The following is a 14663-nucleotide window of genomic DNA, read 5'->3' as shown; positions in this document are numbered from 1 at the left end:
TCACATATATATCCAATATTATATTAAACATTCTTTATCGTAAAGCCACTTTGGAAATGGAGATTGATTTTATGTAAAGGAGAAGAGGTTCAACATGTGAATGAATTAAAGTCTACAGTTGGATCTCACTGAATGTTACTGTCAGAAGAGGAACATCCGAGCATATAAATACTCATAAATACACATGCAAATTACCAAGCCACACACGATACATGATCTAAGACAATACCATGGCAATCATTACAGCAAAACAAGAGTACATCTGTATGAAAAACGTACGAGATATAAATTTTTGACGACAGGCATGGAACCAAACGTCTGAAGAAATATCAGCTTTGAACTTTGAAAATTTAGGAGAGGGTTTGCTTGATTATTCAAAATCTGAACAAGTAATTGAAAAAATGTTATTGAAATTTCTGCGAATACAATTGTGTTTCTGCAGATACAAATTTTAATGAGCCAAATTGTGTCAATGACAACATCACACTGGGACCCCAAATTCTGGTCTCAAACACAGACCAAACAAACCACAAACCAGCAGACATAATTAACACACCTAAACCCCACCAAAAGAAACTACTAGAAATACAAAACTACACTCCAGGGAACAATATAAATACAATGCCAATACTATCGCCAATCCTCTTCAAGGAAGCGGAAAAACCAAACACAAATGAAGATATAGACACCACTATTCCAAACCTAACAAATGAATTTGACAGTAACCTACATACCTTAAACTCCTCACAATTAGACCACATAACCATAACCAGCACCCCAAAATTCACCAAAAATGAAATAACCATTTCTAGAAGCATGCAAACAAACCAACAACAGGAAATCAAGCAAACAACCATAAATCAAAACATTAGGAAAGAAACTAGACACTCAAGCCAAACTCCTGGACCATCTGGGATAATAACAGCAAGGGAACCACCAACCTATGGGAACAAATCCAATGAATTAAACACTACGAAACGAACCAGCAGCATCACTAATATGGTAACCCAAAGACCACAAACAACCCAAAACACATACCTAGGTAATGGCAAGGGCCCGCTAAAACCCCAAAACAACCAAAAATCCCACAAGTAAGGTTAACTCAAAACAGGAAATAAAACAACAACATAACCCCCAAAACAAAATGTACAGTTATCATTCCATCGAACACACCATATACATAAGCAGCAGGTGCAACATAATTACTAGTCTAAGTACCAATAGTATTATGACAGCACTGGCCAAAATTCACACTGGACAATTCAAAGTGATAAGACCAAGGCGAAACTACCTCATTGTCCAATGCAGCACAATTCAACAAGTGGAAAAATTCATCCAAATTGAAACTATAGGCCCAATAAAAATCAAAGTAGAGAGACACCATAGCTCTCAGAGGAAACCACGAGTCACTTCGAACTCCAAACACAGTGAAACCACAAGTAATCTGGCTGAACCCACTAAAACCACTATCTTTAAAAAAGTAATAGCACTAAACGGATACAACAAGGACATAAGCAATGAACTCCTACTTCATAAACTCACAGCAAATGGAACACAGACCACCAAAGTATATCATCTTAAAAATCACAAGGGACAAGGAACAAACAAAGCAGTTATAGAGGCTACCGAGCCAATACCCTCAATAATAAAACTAGGACAGTCAGGAGTGTACCATAAGCTGGAAAATTACATAAATAGGCCAAGATTTTGCACCAAATGCCTGCACTGGGGACACTATGCCCTCAGATGTAGATTCAAACCAAGATGTAAGTACTGCGGAGGTCAACACAAAAGAGAATGCCACACAATTAAACAAAAATGTGCTAACTGTAAAGAAAACCATTATCCTAGATCGGCAGAATGCAGATTTGCAATAAAAGAGAAACAAATAGTTGACCTAATGAACAAAAAACACCTCACCTACCATTCTGCCAAAAACATTATTTGTAAAAACAACCCCAACACACCAAAATCTACCTCTGAAACAATCAATGAGCACCAAAACTCTCCACGCAGAATCAGAAGGGAAAACATTGCACCACAAAACATACCCTCGAATCAGGAAACAAAAGAACCAAAACTACAACCCACATTGTAACAAACCATGACCACCCTGATAACACTCCAGATACAAACAAAACTGTCACCCAAAACATCCCCAAATCTAACACACACCCCAACACAGAATTAATACAGGAAGTAATGAACCTAACAACACGAACCATAATGCAAGATCTCAGTAGCATAATGAGAACCCTCAAAACCATTTTCACCATACTAGCTGATTGGACCACAAGACTAACAGATAAAGACAACGTCAAAAATGAATGGTACAAAAATAATAAAATCACCATCTGGCAATGGAACTGCAGAGGAATCTTTAAAAACCTATCAGAACTGCAGAACAAACTGAATAATACGACCATAAAACCAGACGTAATCTGCCGACAGGAAACCCTCATAACACAAGAACACAAAGGCCTGCCCAAACTACAAGGCTATACCCAGGGAATCTTTAAAAACAGACCCATGGGGCAGAAAGGGGGCGGACTAGCAATTTTTTAATAGATACACTAATCTACTATGAAGTAATAGAAGTACCCCCTAACCTAAACATCAATAATAGCATCGAAATAATGTCAGTAATGATAAATATAGGAACCACAAACATTCAAATAATAAATGCATACGACCCAGGGGGTACCTTCTGCCCTACCAACCTAATCTCACTAAAGGCAATCACTAATAACAACAACAACAATCTAATGATCTGTCGCGACTTCAACGCACACAGTGAATTATGGGGAGGTAAAAAGAAAGATCAAAGAGGAAAAATGGTTGAAAAATGGATAACTGAGAACAATCTGGTCATCTTAAATGACGGTTCGAACACTAGATTAAACCCTGAGGATGGCACTCTCTCAGCCATAGGCCTAACCATCACTACCCCAAAATTGGCTCAAATCACAAATTGCTGGGTGGATCAGGAAGATACGTTAGGAAGTGACCATTTTCCCATCACAATCAATATTCAAACAAAAACTCAACACATTCCTAACGAAACCCCACCTAAATGGAGGTACCAACAGGCAGACTGGGACCAATTCCAATTATTACTACCTTGAGTAAATCCAGATAACTTAGAAAGCCCAAGTATTGACATGTATTATGATAACATAACAGACACAATTATAGAAGCAGCTAACCGATGCATACCAAAGACAACTAATATCCAAAATAAAAACCATGTACCATGGTGGACTAAACAGTGCACTATAGCACATAAAGACAAAAAAGGGCCTTAAATAAATATAAACGCACCAAAAATTCTATCTACTTCCAGCAATATAAAGGTAAAGAAAAAGCACTAAAACAAACTATAAAAACTGCTACAATTAATCTATGGCAAACCTTTTGCTCTAAGCTGAGTCTAAAATCAAACTCAAAACAAATATGGGACAAGATAAAAGCCATAAAAGGGAAAGCAACTACCTCAGCCCCAAAAATTAAAAATGCCATAACAAATAAAGATAAGGCAGACCTCCTAGCGAAGCATTTTTCGAACATGAGTAGCAACAATAATCACACCAAAAACTTTCAAGAACACAAAAAACTAATGGAGGGAACCCAACCTCAAATGTTTCAAGACCAAGGAACAAAAGAATCTCACATAAATAGTGACATCACAGTACATGAATGGAAGATAGCCCTACGATCCAAAAACGAAACATCCCCTGGTAAGGATCAGTTAGGTTACATTATCTACAAAAAACTACCTATCAATATAACAATAGCCGTAATCAAACTCTTTAATAGGATATGGGATAAAGGCCAACTACCCACCAAATGGAAACAGGCCATAGTAATACCAATCCCCAAGCTAGGTAAAGATCCCAACAACATAAATTCGTACCGACCCATCTCCCTTACAAACAATATTTGCAAAATAATGGAGACAATAATCGCAAATAGGTTAAAACACCACCTAGAAACCAATAACCTACTCTCCATCAATCAATGTGGCTTTCGGAACAAACGGTCCACAACTGACCAACTTCTCAGATTGGAAACAGACATCAAACTCGCTTTTAACGTACATAAGAAAACCGATCGCAACCTCATAGCGGTTTTTTTAGACCTAGAAAAAGCGTTCGACCTAGTATGGACCAATGGACTAATGGCCAAATTAAACCAATTTGGAATAACTGGACGCTTGTTCAACTGGATTGGCGATTTCCTCACAGGCCGGAAAATTACCACAAGAATAGGCAACACCCATTCGGAAGAATTTTCACTTGAAAATGGAACACCGCAAGGCAGTGTAATAAGTCCGTTACTATTTAACCTAATGGTAAACGACCTTGACCTCAATGTAGCCTCTACAAAAATAAACTTGTCACAATTTGCAGATGATAATGGTATATGGAGGAATGGAAATCCTGCCAATAACACAGTAGTTAAAGAAATCCAGCAGAGCCTAGACAACATAGGGAGATGGGCGGACAAATGGGGTTTCAAAATATTTCATGAAAAAACTGTGGCAATCATATTCACCCCCAAACGAATAACAACCTAGTCTATCCAAACTTCTATATACAAAATCAATTAATCAAATACGTAACAGTAGTAAAATTCCTAGGAATGTTCTTTGACAACCACCTCACATGGAAACAGCACATTGAACAACTCACCCAGAATTGTAACAAAGTCCTCAATTTACTCAGGAACATCACATGGACTGACTGGGGATCCAACCAGGAAACCCTCCTCACGATATATAAAAGCCTAATTAGATCAAAACTGGATTACGGTTGCCAAGCATATAACTCGGCTAAGCAGCCTGTACTACAAAAACTTGACACTATCCAGAGAAAAGCCTTGATATTATGCACAGGAACACTCCCCTCAACATCATTAGAAGAACTACAAACACTAACAGGAGAACTACCCTTAAAAATTACGTAGGCAAGAACTGCTCCTCCGATACTCCATTCGATTAGATACCCACCCAGACAACCATCCCACCAAAATAGCTATAAATAAGTGTAAAGTTGTCTTCAAACCCAAAATCATACCTATCACACCAAGTGGCAAAGTAATCCTTGAACTAAGAGAAAAGATACTAAAAAAAAACAGGTAACAAACAATACAGACCAGAAGAAATCACCATGGTTACAAAAACCACCAAGGATTAACATTGAAGCTACCAAATTAGGCAATAAAGAAGGACAAGAAAACTTACTAAAACCTGTACTGGTAAACGAAATCAACCAAAAATACCCGGACTATGTTAAAATATATACCGATGGATCAAAAACAAACAACCCACCAAGAACAGCAGCAGCAATAGTCATCCCTGAATTCAATATACAAACGGGATCCAGATTACCTGACTATTGCTCCATTTACACCACTGAATTCTGGGCTATACTTGAATCACTACAATGGATCAAAGACAACCAAATACCTAAAGCAGTCATTATAAGCGATTCCCTAAGCGTTATCAAATCGATCCAAAATCGCAATACACACTGTAGGGAACAATTCCTCGACAGAGCATGCCAATTAATCGACGATATCACCACAGCACATCAGTTAGTCGAACTCATGTGGATACCGTCGCACATTGGAATCTCTGGCAACGAAACAGCAGACAAAGTTGCAAAAACCAAACTAGGAGATCAAAACTCTATCAAGCTTAACTATAGCTCTACAGAAGCAATAAGCTTCGCACAAACATGTATAGACCAAACATGGCAAGATTTTTGGAACTCCTCCACAAAAGGTAAAAAGCACCATGAAACCCCCAAAAACGTAGATAGGAACATACAGCTACCTAAGGGTACCTATTTAGAACAGAAAACCATAAACAGGATAATAACTGGAAAAAACTAAACTAGCAAGCAGTTTTGGAAGGTTTATAGGACCCAAACCAGCAACCATTAACTGCTTTAACTGCCACACCAGCGAAGATCTACACCACGTATTCAATATATGCCCAAAATATCAACCCGCTCGGAAAATATTTATCAAAAACCAAAAAGAGATTGGATCACCACACACATACCCAGAGTTACTTATGGACTCTAATAAAAATAAACAATCAGCATATAAAAATATAAATCAATTCATAGACTCAGCAGGACTTAGGAACAAAATATAATTACTATCCCCACAAAACCAAAAGACCCAGTAACTAGCTAAAAAAATTTAGAAGCCACCACATAAAAAACCATAACATATCATTCAATTTTATAAAAGTATTAATAAATAATTCACTTACGAAGCACCTATAAAAAACTAAGGAAACCGCAAAATCGGATGTCCTAGATGTCCTTAACGAACCGAGTAATCAGCTAGGATTCCTGTCCTAAATGTCCTTAACGAACCGTGTAATCGGCTAGGACTTCTGTCTCTTGCTAAATAAAGTATAAATAACATTCAATCTCTAGAAACATCAATTAATAAATAACTTAAAGAGGTAATATCTAAAAACTTATAAATAACATAACGTAGGAAACACACCCTAAACACCTCGACTAGAAATCCTATAATAACCTTGAAAATCTCTCTTCATACTTGATATCTACTAAGAACCTCTATAAACAGCATAGAACATCCCCCCTCCTTTTAGAACATTTTGAAGAAGAAAAAAAAAACAAAAAAAAAAAAAACACCAGGCAAATGCAACAAGAAACTAGCGATGTAAAGCAAGCAGGACCGTTCCCGAGCTCTCCTTCCCACTAATGACAGCCAACCATTCAACTGTACGGGTCTTTATGGACCCACAGATTGAGGCCAAACTATCAGGGTTCCTTGAATCCATAAAAGCCTGGGGGAGGTGGCACCATCCCCTTCCCCAGGAACAACTAGCAGGCTGCGGTGCAATCAGAAAAAAGTGGCACATGCACAATTGTGCGAACGCTACTATAATTAAACTCAACAACAACAATGATAATTAAGCACTTAAGTATTTTTTTAAGTCCCTACAATGCCGTCAAATTTGACAGCAGTCTCTTCCCAAATATGGGCTCCCTCCATCTAGAAAAGCACAGTTCCTTACCTGTAATGTGAGATTTTGTGAAAATGATATATTTCACTTATACTCCGGTATAATATATATGTAAGTGCTGATGAGACGTGTGGTACCAAACCTCTGAACTTAATCCAGCGTTTTGTATCGCACGTTAACTCCGTGACCTTTTTACAATTCGATTTCTTCATATTTATTAGGTTAAATCTACAGTGTCTGCACATCAAGCAGCGTAACTCGATATTGTATTAACTTGATGTAAAGACTTTATTCAGTGTTTCCATGTTAATTTACAAATTTGGCCGTGTTAGTTTTATCACAAATGTTTCTTGCCTTTACATTATTCATGCGTCATGTAAAATCTTCAACGATGGAGAAATTGTGGCTTTGTACGGCAGTAGCCCTATTTTTCCATGTGCTAGACCATTTTCCAGCCGTGCCAATTATCTGCAGACTGATGTACTAATAATGTACCTGTTAGCTAGCGTTACCAATTTAGTTTGTGCAGAATGACTCATGTCGTCCTAAGGAAATCAATAGTTTTGTTCACGAATGTGTGATGGTTCCTCACGTTCCAAACAAGAACTCAGCTTCATTATAATAGAATCGAGCAAAAATGTATTAGTATAATGTTTCAAAACATCGAGGACTGATATCTTCATCCTGCTCTAGTCTAGAACGCAATTTCACTAAGAAGTACAACAGCAACAAAAAAAAACCAACCAACCTTCAGTTTTTTCCCCGAATCCCGTATGTCGATCTCTTTTCTCATGATAAACAAAACATAAGAAATAAAGAACTATTTGCACTAAAAATGTAGGAAATAAATAACCATCTGCAATAAATAGATATCTGAATCAATGAGTAATAAAAGTTAAATCATAACATATTTAATATGATAACAATTGACAGCTTTAATAACGTTTCGACTTAGTTCCCAATACGTAAATAAGAATTACATATAGCTGACAACACATAGTTTTTATGCTCCATCTCCAAGAAAACTTTCAGTACTTACAGTTTAGATAGTAAGTAATTCTGAAGAAGTGCTTGATTAATTGGTGCAAAATACGAAGGAACTTCAACAAGCACCAAGCGTTAATCATAAGTTGTGAAAAATGATATGAAATATAAATTCAATCATTTGGAATTATCTCGGCTATTTATGGGAGACAAAAATATGCCTCAGATATATGTCGTCGCATACATCATACATTCTGTTCGTTGGAAACTTCTCTTCAAGAAACAATAACAAAAATAAACCAACTTTATTCGGACCACCTAGTTATTTCTACAATTGGATTGTCTGTAGGATTGACTAAGAGTATACAAATAAAATGATAATAATAGTTTGATAATTCACTCCGTGTTCCGGAAATGACCGATGTGGTCCGAATGGCAGCTATCCATATGACTGACCTCGAAAATGGGAATGAAATTCCATTAATTTCTGGCAGGCGTACTCGAACATTGACAGTTGCAAAACAAAAATAATAACTATTGTATTCAAAAGCTTTAATCACTAAGAAGACATACATTTATATCATAAACAATGGTCCATAATCTTACTTTCAATTAAACAAACAATGAATCGAAAAAAACCTGTTAGTCGGTTTTGAAACAACATAGTTATTGTAGGATTCCTATTTGTTATTTGGTCGAATTGTTCTACGAGAAGCAGCTCCAGCTATGTGGCTGCAATTTTTATTTTAAAGGATAGAAAAATATATATAAATCAAACCTGAGGCCTCCTACTCATAATGATCAACAAACAGCGTTAATTATAAAAGACAACAGAAACCAACAACGTTCACAACAACTAATAAAAATGTTATCGAGATAATAAAAAGACATCATATTCCAATAAATAAACTTGTATGGCTGTATTAAATTCAACCCTCCGTCTAAGAAACTGTTCAATATAGACTACACAAAAGGCTTAAAAGAATGCATTCAGATGAAGCTGATGTGAGCTAAAGTAAATGCAATATTTGTGACGGAGTAAAGGGGAAATCACATAAATGGTAAACGGTAGAACAGCCTCAAAGAGGTGAAAGTACCGTCTTTGCAGAAATATTATCTTTTTTTCTTTCCAGTACACACTGTTTTCTAAATGCTTTGAAACAAAAAGCTTCACTGCAACAAAGTGACATTTAAAAAAAAGAGATTTTAGTGTGCTTGATATCGCTCACCACCTCGTATTGGTGTTCAAATCACAATAAGAGAGTTCGATACTTAACGTCCCCTCGGCTTTTTGGTGACTTTGTAAAATCCAAGTAAAAACTGTGCCTAGGAAAGTCGATATGGTCTACTGCATCAAAGGTAAGCATTAAGTCCTAATACAAAGGTCGTATCAACAGCCTGGCATTTCTGTAGGTTTTTTTACGAGTTGCAATCCCCATATTATCAAATTTTAAGACTCTCTACTTTGAACTGTCTTCATGTCAGGATGATCTCCATTAAATTTAGACAAACTTGGCCATGCAATTGATCAATTCTGAATCTTAAAGTGCAGTTTCACAGATAAATCATGGACCCTGATCACCAGTTTTGGCATCTCTGACCAAATGTCAAGGACGTACAACTTTTTAAATAGCCAGTCTCGACCATGAAGGTATCCTATCACCTAGACTACTTTACGAACAGAACTTGTTCTGAATTGAATTTTATATTCTAGCAATATGACAGTAAGCCTGTCTTTAATTCGACCAATCATAGTCCATGAATTTATACTTAAATCTTACAACATGCTAGAAAACGAATAGGAATATGTAATTGTCAGATTTTGGGGAGAAATCCTTTATAGAAATGAATAATTAGGAATATGAATGTTTATGGATCGATGTTAGAAACTTTCAAAAGATGTAATGCTCCCATATGCAAGATGACGCAGTGATATACAACATACATAGAATGACAAGTATTTCAACATACAATTAATTATTCTGCTATACTTTTCCCGCAAAACGGAATAAGAATGATAACCGACGTAGCAACTAACAATGAATTCCTACAAACGTATCCTAAAATGTATAATATATTTCAATAATTTTATATTTTTGTTTCCCTGTAACAAATACAATGTACATTTTATTAACTCACACAAGTTCAAGGTTTTCGTGATTTAAAGTTCGACATTGAAGAATGTTGGTCAGAGATGGAAAACCCTCGAATGATGACGCGTTACTGTCGTCTTAGTTACAATCCACTATTTTTTCTGTTATAATAAATTAAAGAGACTACATGAGAAAAGAAAACGTTTAATGAAACTAAACCAAATGTTTGATAACAAATTACTAAAATAGTTACTGAACGTAAATCAAATGTGAGGTTGGAGTGTATGGAAAATCATTTAAAAATATGGCAGCAGTTTTAACATTAAGAAAGGCCTTGACCCATTGATGGTGAGTTGAATGCGTATTGCCCGCGCCAACGAGAAATGAAAATTTATTAAAGCTCGTGTGAACAAATCTATGTCAGTTAGTGAAATCATCTAAAATAATACATTTGTGGAATCAAGAACACGTATCATTCACGATGCTGTTTGAAATCAACTTCTAAAACATGGAAGGTCAGAGTTAATGGAAGAAACAGCGGATGGTATCACTCGAAGTCTTGCATTGTAAACAAACATAATTGCTGTAATTTATTTCATGCACGCTGTATTATTCAGAATCGAGCAGTGTCTCGAATCATTACAATAAAAAGTTTGTCCCTATACACGATGGCTCATTCTGCTGACACCGTTGCAGTTCCAGTGTAATTGCACGAAATAGATATAACAGGAAAGGAAATTAACGAAATATCATGTTGATTGATAGAGCACGGTTTATCAAAATCAATCTGAGACTTATAATAGAGTTCATCCGATCTGGAACATACCAGAAATTAAAACTGGAGGGAAAGAATGAGATAAGTAAACGAGCCCTAATTTTTTGGGGGTGGGGTGTTTTGAAATTTTTTAACAAGGGTTCTTTTCTCTTTTCAAATCAAGATAATTTATTTCTTTAAATACATAAAATTTACATAATTAGATCTTTCAACAAGTCAGAGGAAGAATATTTGTTTCAGCTATACAGGAGTGGAAATATTTCCAAACAATTCCAGTCCCCCACCACCACCCCTCCCCTTTTTCCAGAAATTTCAGTGGGATCAAACTCTTCACCTGCGTATATTCTAGGGCGAAGAGTCATTGACCCTATCCTGAGATCAATGTCTACAGAAACGAGTTTTATTGGTGCACATCAACACTTTTACTTTGATACTACAGTTTGTAAGAAATAATTGACCCGAACAAAACAAACAGATTTCGTGTTATGCAATTCATTCAGTCGGTCAAGCAGAGTAGAAAAAGATACGTGTCTGACTAATACATAGCGATCGATGAAACCCGTTTGGTCTAACAAGGTGAATGGCACGGCGGTAATTATTGAGCCCTATTCCCATTATGTGTCGTACTACTGAGGTTGCCTCTTTAATTTCCGTTACTATAAATTAACTATCGTCGACAAAAAGAGAAAGAGTGCCTCTAGCTATAACTACTTTGTTCGGACGATACTTTTCAAAAGAAATAGCAGTAGAGAACCATCAATTGGAGTTCTAAATGGCTACAAACAGAGTTAACAAACGATGCTCTGAACAGAGCAAGGGGATCAACGTATCGACTTGCCTTCAGCCTTGGCAAAAATAAACCTGTAGATGTTACTGTTATGATTAGCAACATTTCTCAGTTAGGCAATCAGAGTAATTTTGGACTGAAACAGCTCTCCTAAAGCAAATGACATTTCTTGAGGATATGCGTCGGTTTAAAAACTATAAACTGGCAATACACTTTTTAATACTAATTAAGTTCATAACAATTGACTGTAATGAAGAAAGGGAATACTGGCTTTTTATTTAATTGCGTACTGCTTCCTGCCCAAAAAGTCTGTTGTGAAAATCGTTCCTTTTTCTCTCAGAATTCCGTGACAGGCTCAAACATCCTCAAATTTGATTTCTTCGACGAAATGTAAACCTATTTCCACATTTTACCTTTGCTTATCACAATAGTACTGTGCGAAAAATATCCGTGTATATTTACATGCCTTTAAATTATTATTTTTATTCTTTTATTCTTATTTTTGTTCTTATTCTTATTCTTCTTCTTATTATTATTATTATTAGTTATGTTATCTGCTGGAATCAATAAAGAACCTACAAATAAGATGTTATACTTCAAAACATCAATCAATATTCAGTCAAAATATAGCGCGAAGAATAAAAAGGCCAAAATATTGCTGACCTAAAAACAAATATTTGCATACGTATTGGAAAGTTATCAAGGCAAAGTTGATATATAAACCAAAGGCACAATACAAATAAAAAGATGTTAACTTACGTGTCCTGGCACGATCCGCAGAGAGTTGTCTTTGTAACTTGTTCTGTTCCTGCTGCAATTCATGAGAGAGGGTAGTAAACTTTTTAAGCAGCATCTGCAGTTCAGTGCTGCTGCTGGACGGGAGCTTGGGTACAGAGTACACGGGCTCGTCGTCACTGAAAGCGCCCGCGTAAGTCTCGTAATCCGATGAAAATCCTCTCGTTTCCACCGGTGTAGCCCCGCGAGGGTGGGTGTAGATCACTTCAGAATCAGAGTTGTAACATTCTGGAGACCTACTTCTTGGAACTTTTCCATATTTAGACTTTGAATACAACATATCCCTTAAACCTCCTTGAAGTTTTTTGGTACCATCATGGAAACTTCTATACGCGGAAAAATCCTGTGTAGTCTGGTAAGGGTCACTGTACGCGCCCCTGTCGCTGTCATAATACATATGTGGTCGTTGAGCACCAGTTTGTGATAAAGCTTTGGATGGAGATCGGGGTGGAAACCTTGAGTACCGATAATAATCCTTATCTAAAGCATCTGGGGTTCCTAAACCATACGCAGACGGTACCAAATACGGATTCTCTTCTCCTAGTACGCGTGGAGTAGAATAGCCCCTGTGACCTACATAATGGTCCCTGCCCGAGTCAATACTTCTTGGAAGAGACCCTTCACTAGAGTTTTCACTCTCGTTACTGTCATCCCCAGAGATTAGTTTCGCTTCTGCTTTGTGAGGAGATATAAAAATGCTGGCATATTGAGAAGAGGTAGTTCTATCTGGCCTTTGGGGCCTTCTGCCTAAGTAATCCACATCGGATCGAGAATACGGGTCAAATATATCTGGAGATTTCTCTGTCATCTCGAGTTGGGTAGCCGAGGAAGCCCTTCCCTTTTTGAGAATAACTACTGGTGGTACCGCTTCTTTTTCTGTCATTGCTAAGGATGGACATGAATTGTTTTTCTTTTTATGACAATTTTTCTTAGTCCTAATTTTTAAAATTAGTTTCCTTGGTATAGACATAAGTATAACAACATCATCCAGAGACATATTGGCCACTTCCACATTATTAACGGAGATGATCTCATCACCAACATGTAAAAGCCCATTGCTCTCCGCCACCGTTCCCATTTGAATTCTAGAAATAAAAACTCCATCAGTTCTGTCGAACCCATCACCTTCACGAATGTAAAATCCCAAGGTTTGGCCAGGACGCTTGAGAATTTCAACAGTCTGTATAATAGATGAGTCATCCATCACTATTCTTTTAATTCCCATCTCCGGTGCGCCATTGCCATTTGGGGGTCTAAATTTAGTATCATTGTAGGCCAGACTCTCTCTTTCTGTGTTACCTTTATCACTCAATAGTCTGTTGCGTTCTAAATACCTTGTTTGTACGTAAGGATGCACATCTTTCAATTGATGCTGCTGCTGAGACGGAGTCAGATGGTGCGCGCTCGTGGCAGCAGACGACACTGAGGTTCTTCTCGGCTCGTGCTGTGGATGTTCTGCTATTCGCCGTTCTCTAGCCTGTTTTAAGCCGGCAGGTCCCTGTGCCATTGACTCTTCCTCCTGCAAAAGGAGAGTCAGAGAATCAGCCGGCGTGTTCAAGCACATAGACTGGATAAAATTAATCACACACACATCGATCGATAGCAAGCAGAAGACAGCTCGACTTTCGATCACAGTTATTAAGAAACTTTACCAGTCGTTTCAATCACATGGATTGGTTTAACTGTATTGATTGGGGTAAATTGAGGCTAAAAGACTAAGGGAAGTAACCTTGACTGAATAACACAATAAGCCGAGAACAGTAGCTTAGAGTACATTTTTTTAATGAAATAGATGTAGTTTCAGCCGCTTGCACGTTAACAATAGTAGTAGACTAATAACTCGTATTGACAATTTACATAATAGTATATCAGATGTAACGTCAGTAAGCATATAACAGTTGAATGTATCTCCTTGTAGTTCTTCTATAAAAAATCCTAGTTACTATAGTATTTGCTTACCCTCCCGTTTGTTTGTACTCCCGTACCCTAACCGATTTTTAAAATAAAACAAAACGAAAAGCATCAAGTATATAAAGAATGCAGAAACTTAACCATTTCTTTGATCGATACATGATCTTCGACACGGTATCTCTAACTGTCATCTTATTCATCTTTATAACCAACCGAGAGTTTCTTTAGTAACACGACTTTTTCATAGAAAAGATGTAATGCAGTTCGTCGTCTTCGATAAACTTTGAATTATTCTTTAATTTAGAA

General features: G+C 36.9%; 1 protein-coding gene across 1 annotated transcript in view; it reads right to left on the bottom strand.

Annotated features, from left to right (window-relative positions):
• The window catches only part of LOC149807634 (rho GTPase-activating protein 100F-like), an 86517-nt gene extending 72556 nt beyond the window's left edge, over window positions 1–13961 (bottom strand). The window contains exon 1 of the mRNA XM_089969013.1: window positions 12423–13961. Within this exon, the coding sequence (XP_089825139.1) occupies window positions 12423–13953 (1531 nt within the window). The 5' untranslated portion in view covers window positions 13954–13961. The remainder of the gene's footprint in view (window positions 1–12422) is intronic.
• Between the last annotated feature and the right edge of the window lie 702 nt (window positions 13962–14663).

The sequence above is a fragment of the Sinohyriopsis cumingii genome, chromosome 1 (assembly GCF_028554795.1).
Source record: "Sinohyriopsis cumingii isolate HCF-2022 chromosome 1, ASM2855479v2, whole genome shotgun sequence".
In the NCBI taxonomy this organism is placed as follows: domain Eukaryota; kingdom Metazoa; phylum Mollusca; class Bivalvia; order Unionida; family Unionidae; genus Sinohyriopsis; species Sinohyriopsis cumingii.
Note: the sequence above shows the minus strand (reverse complement) of the source record. Positions and strands in the feature narration are given on the sequence as shown.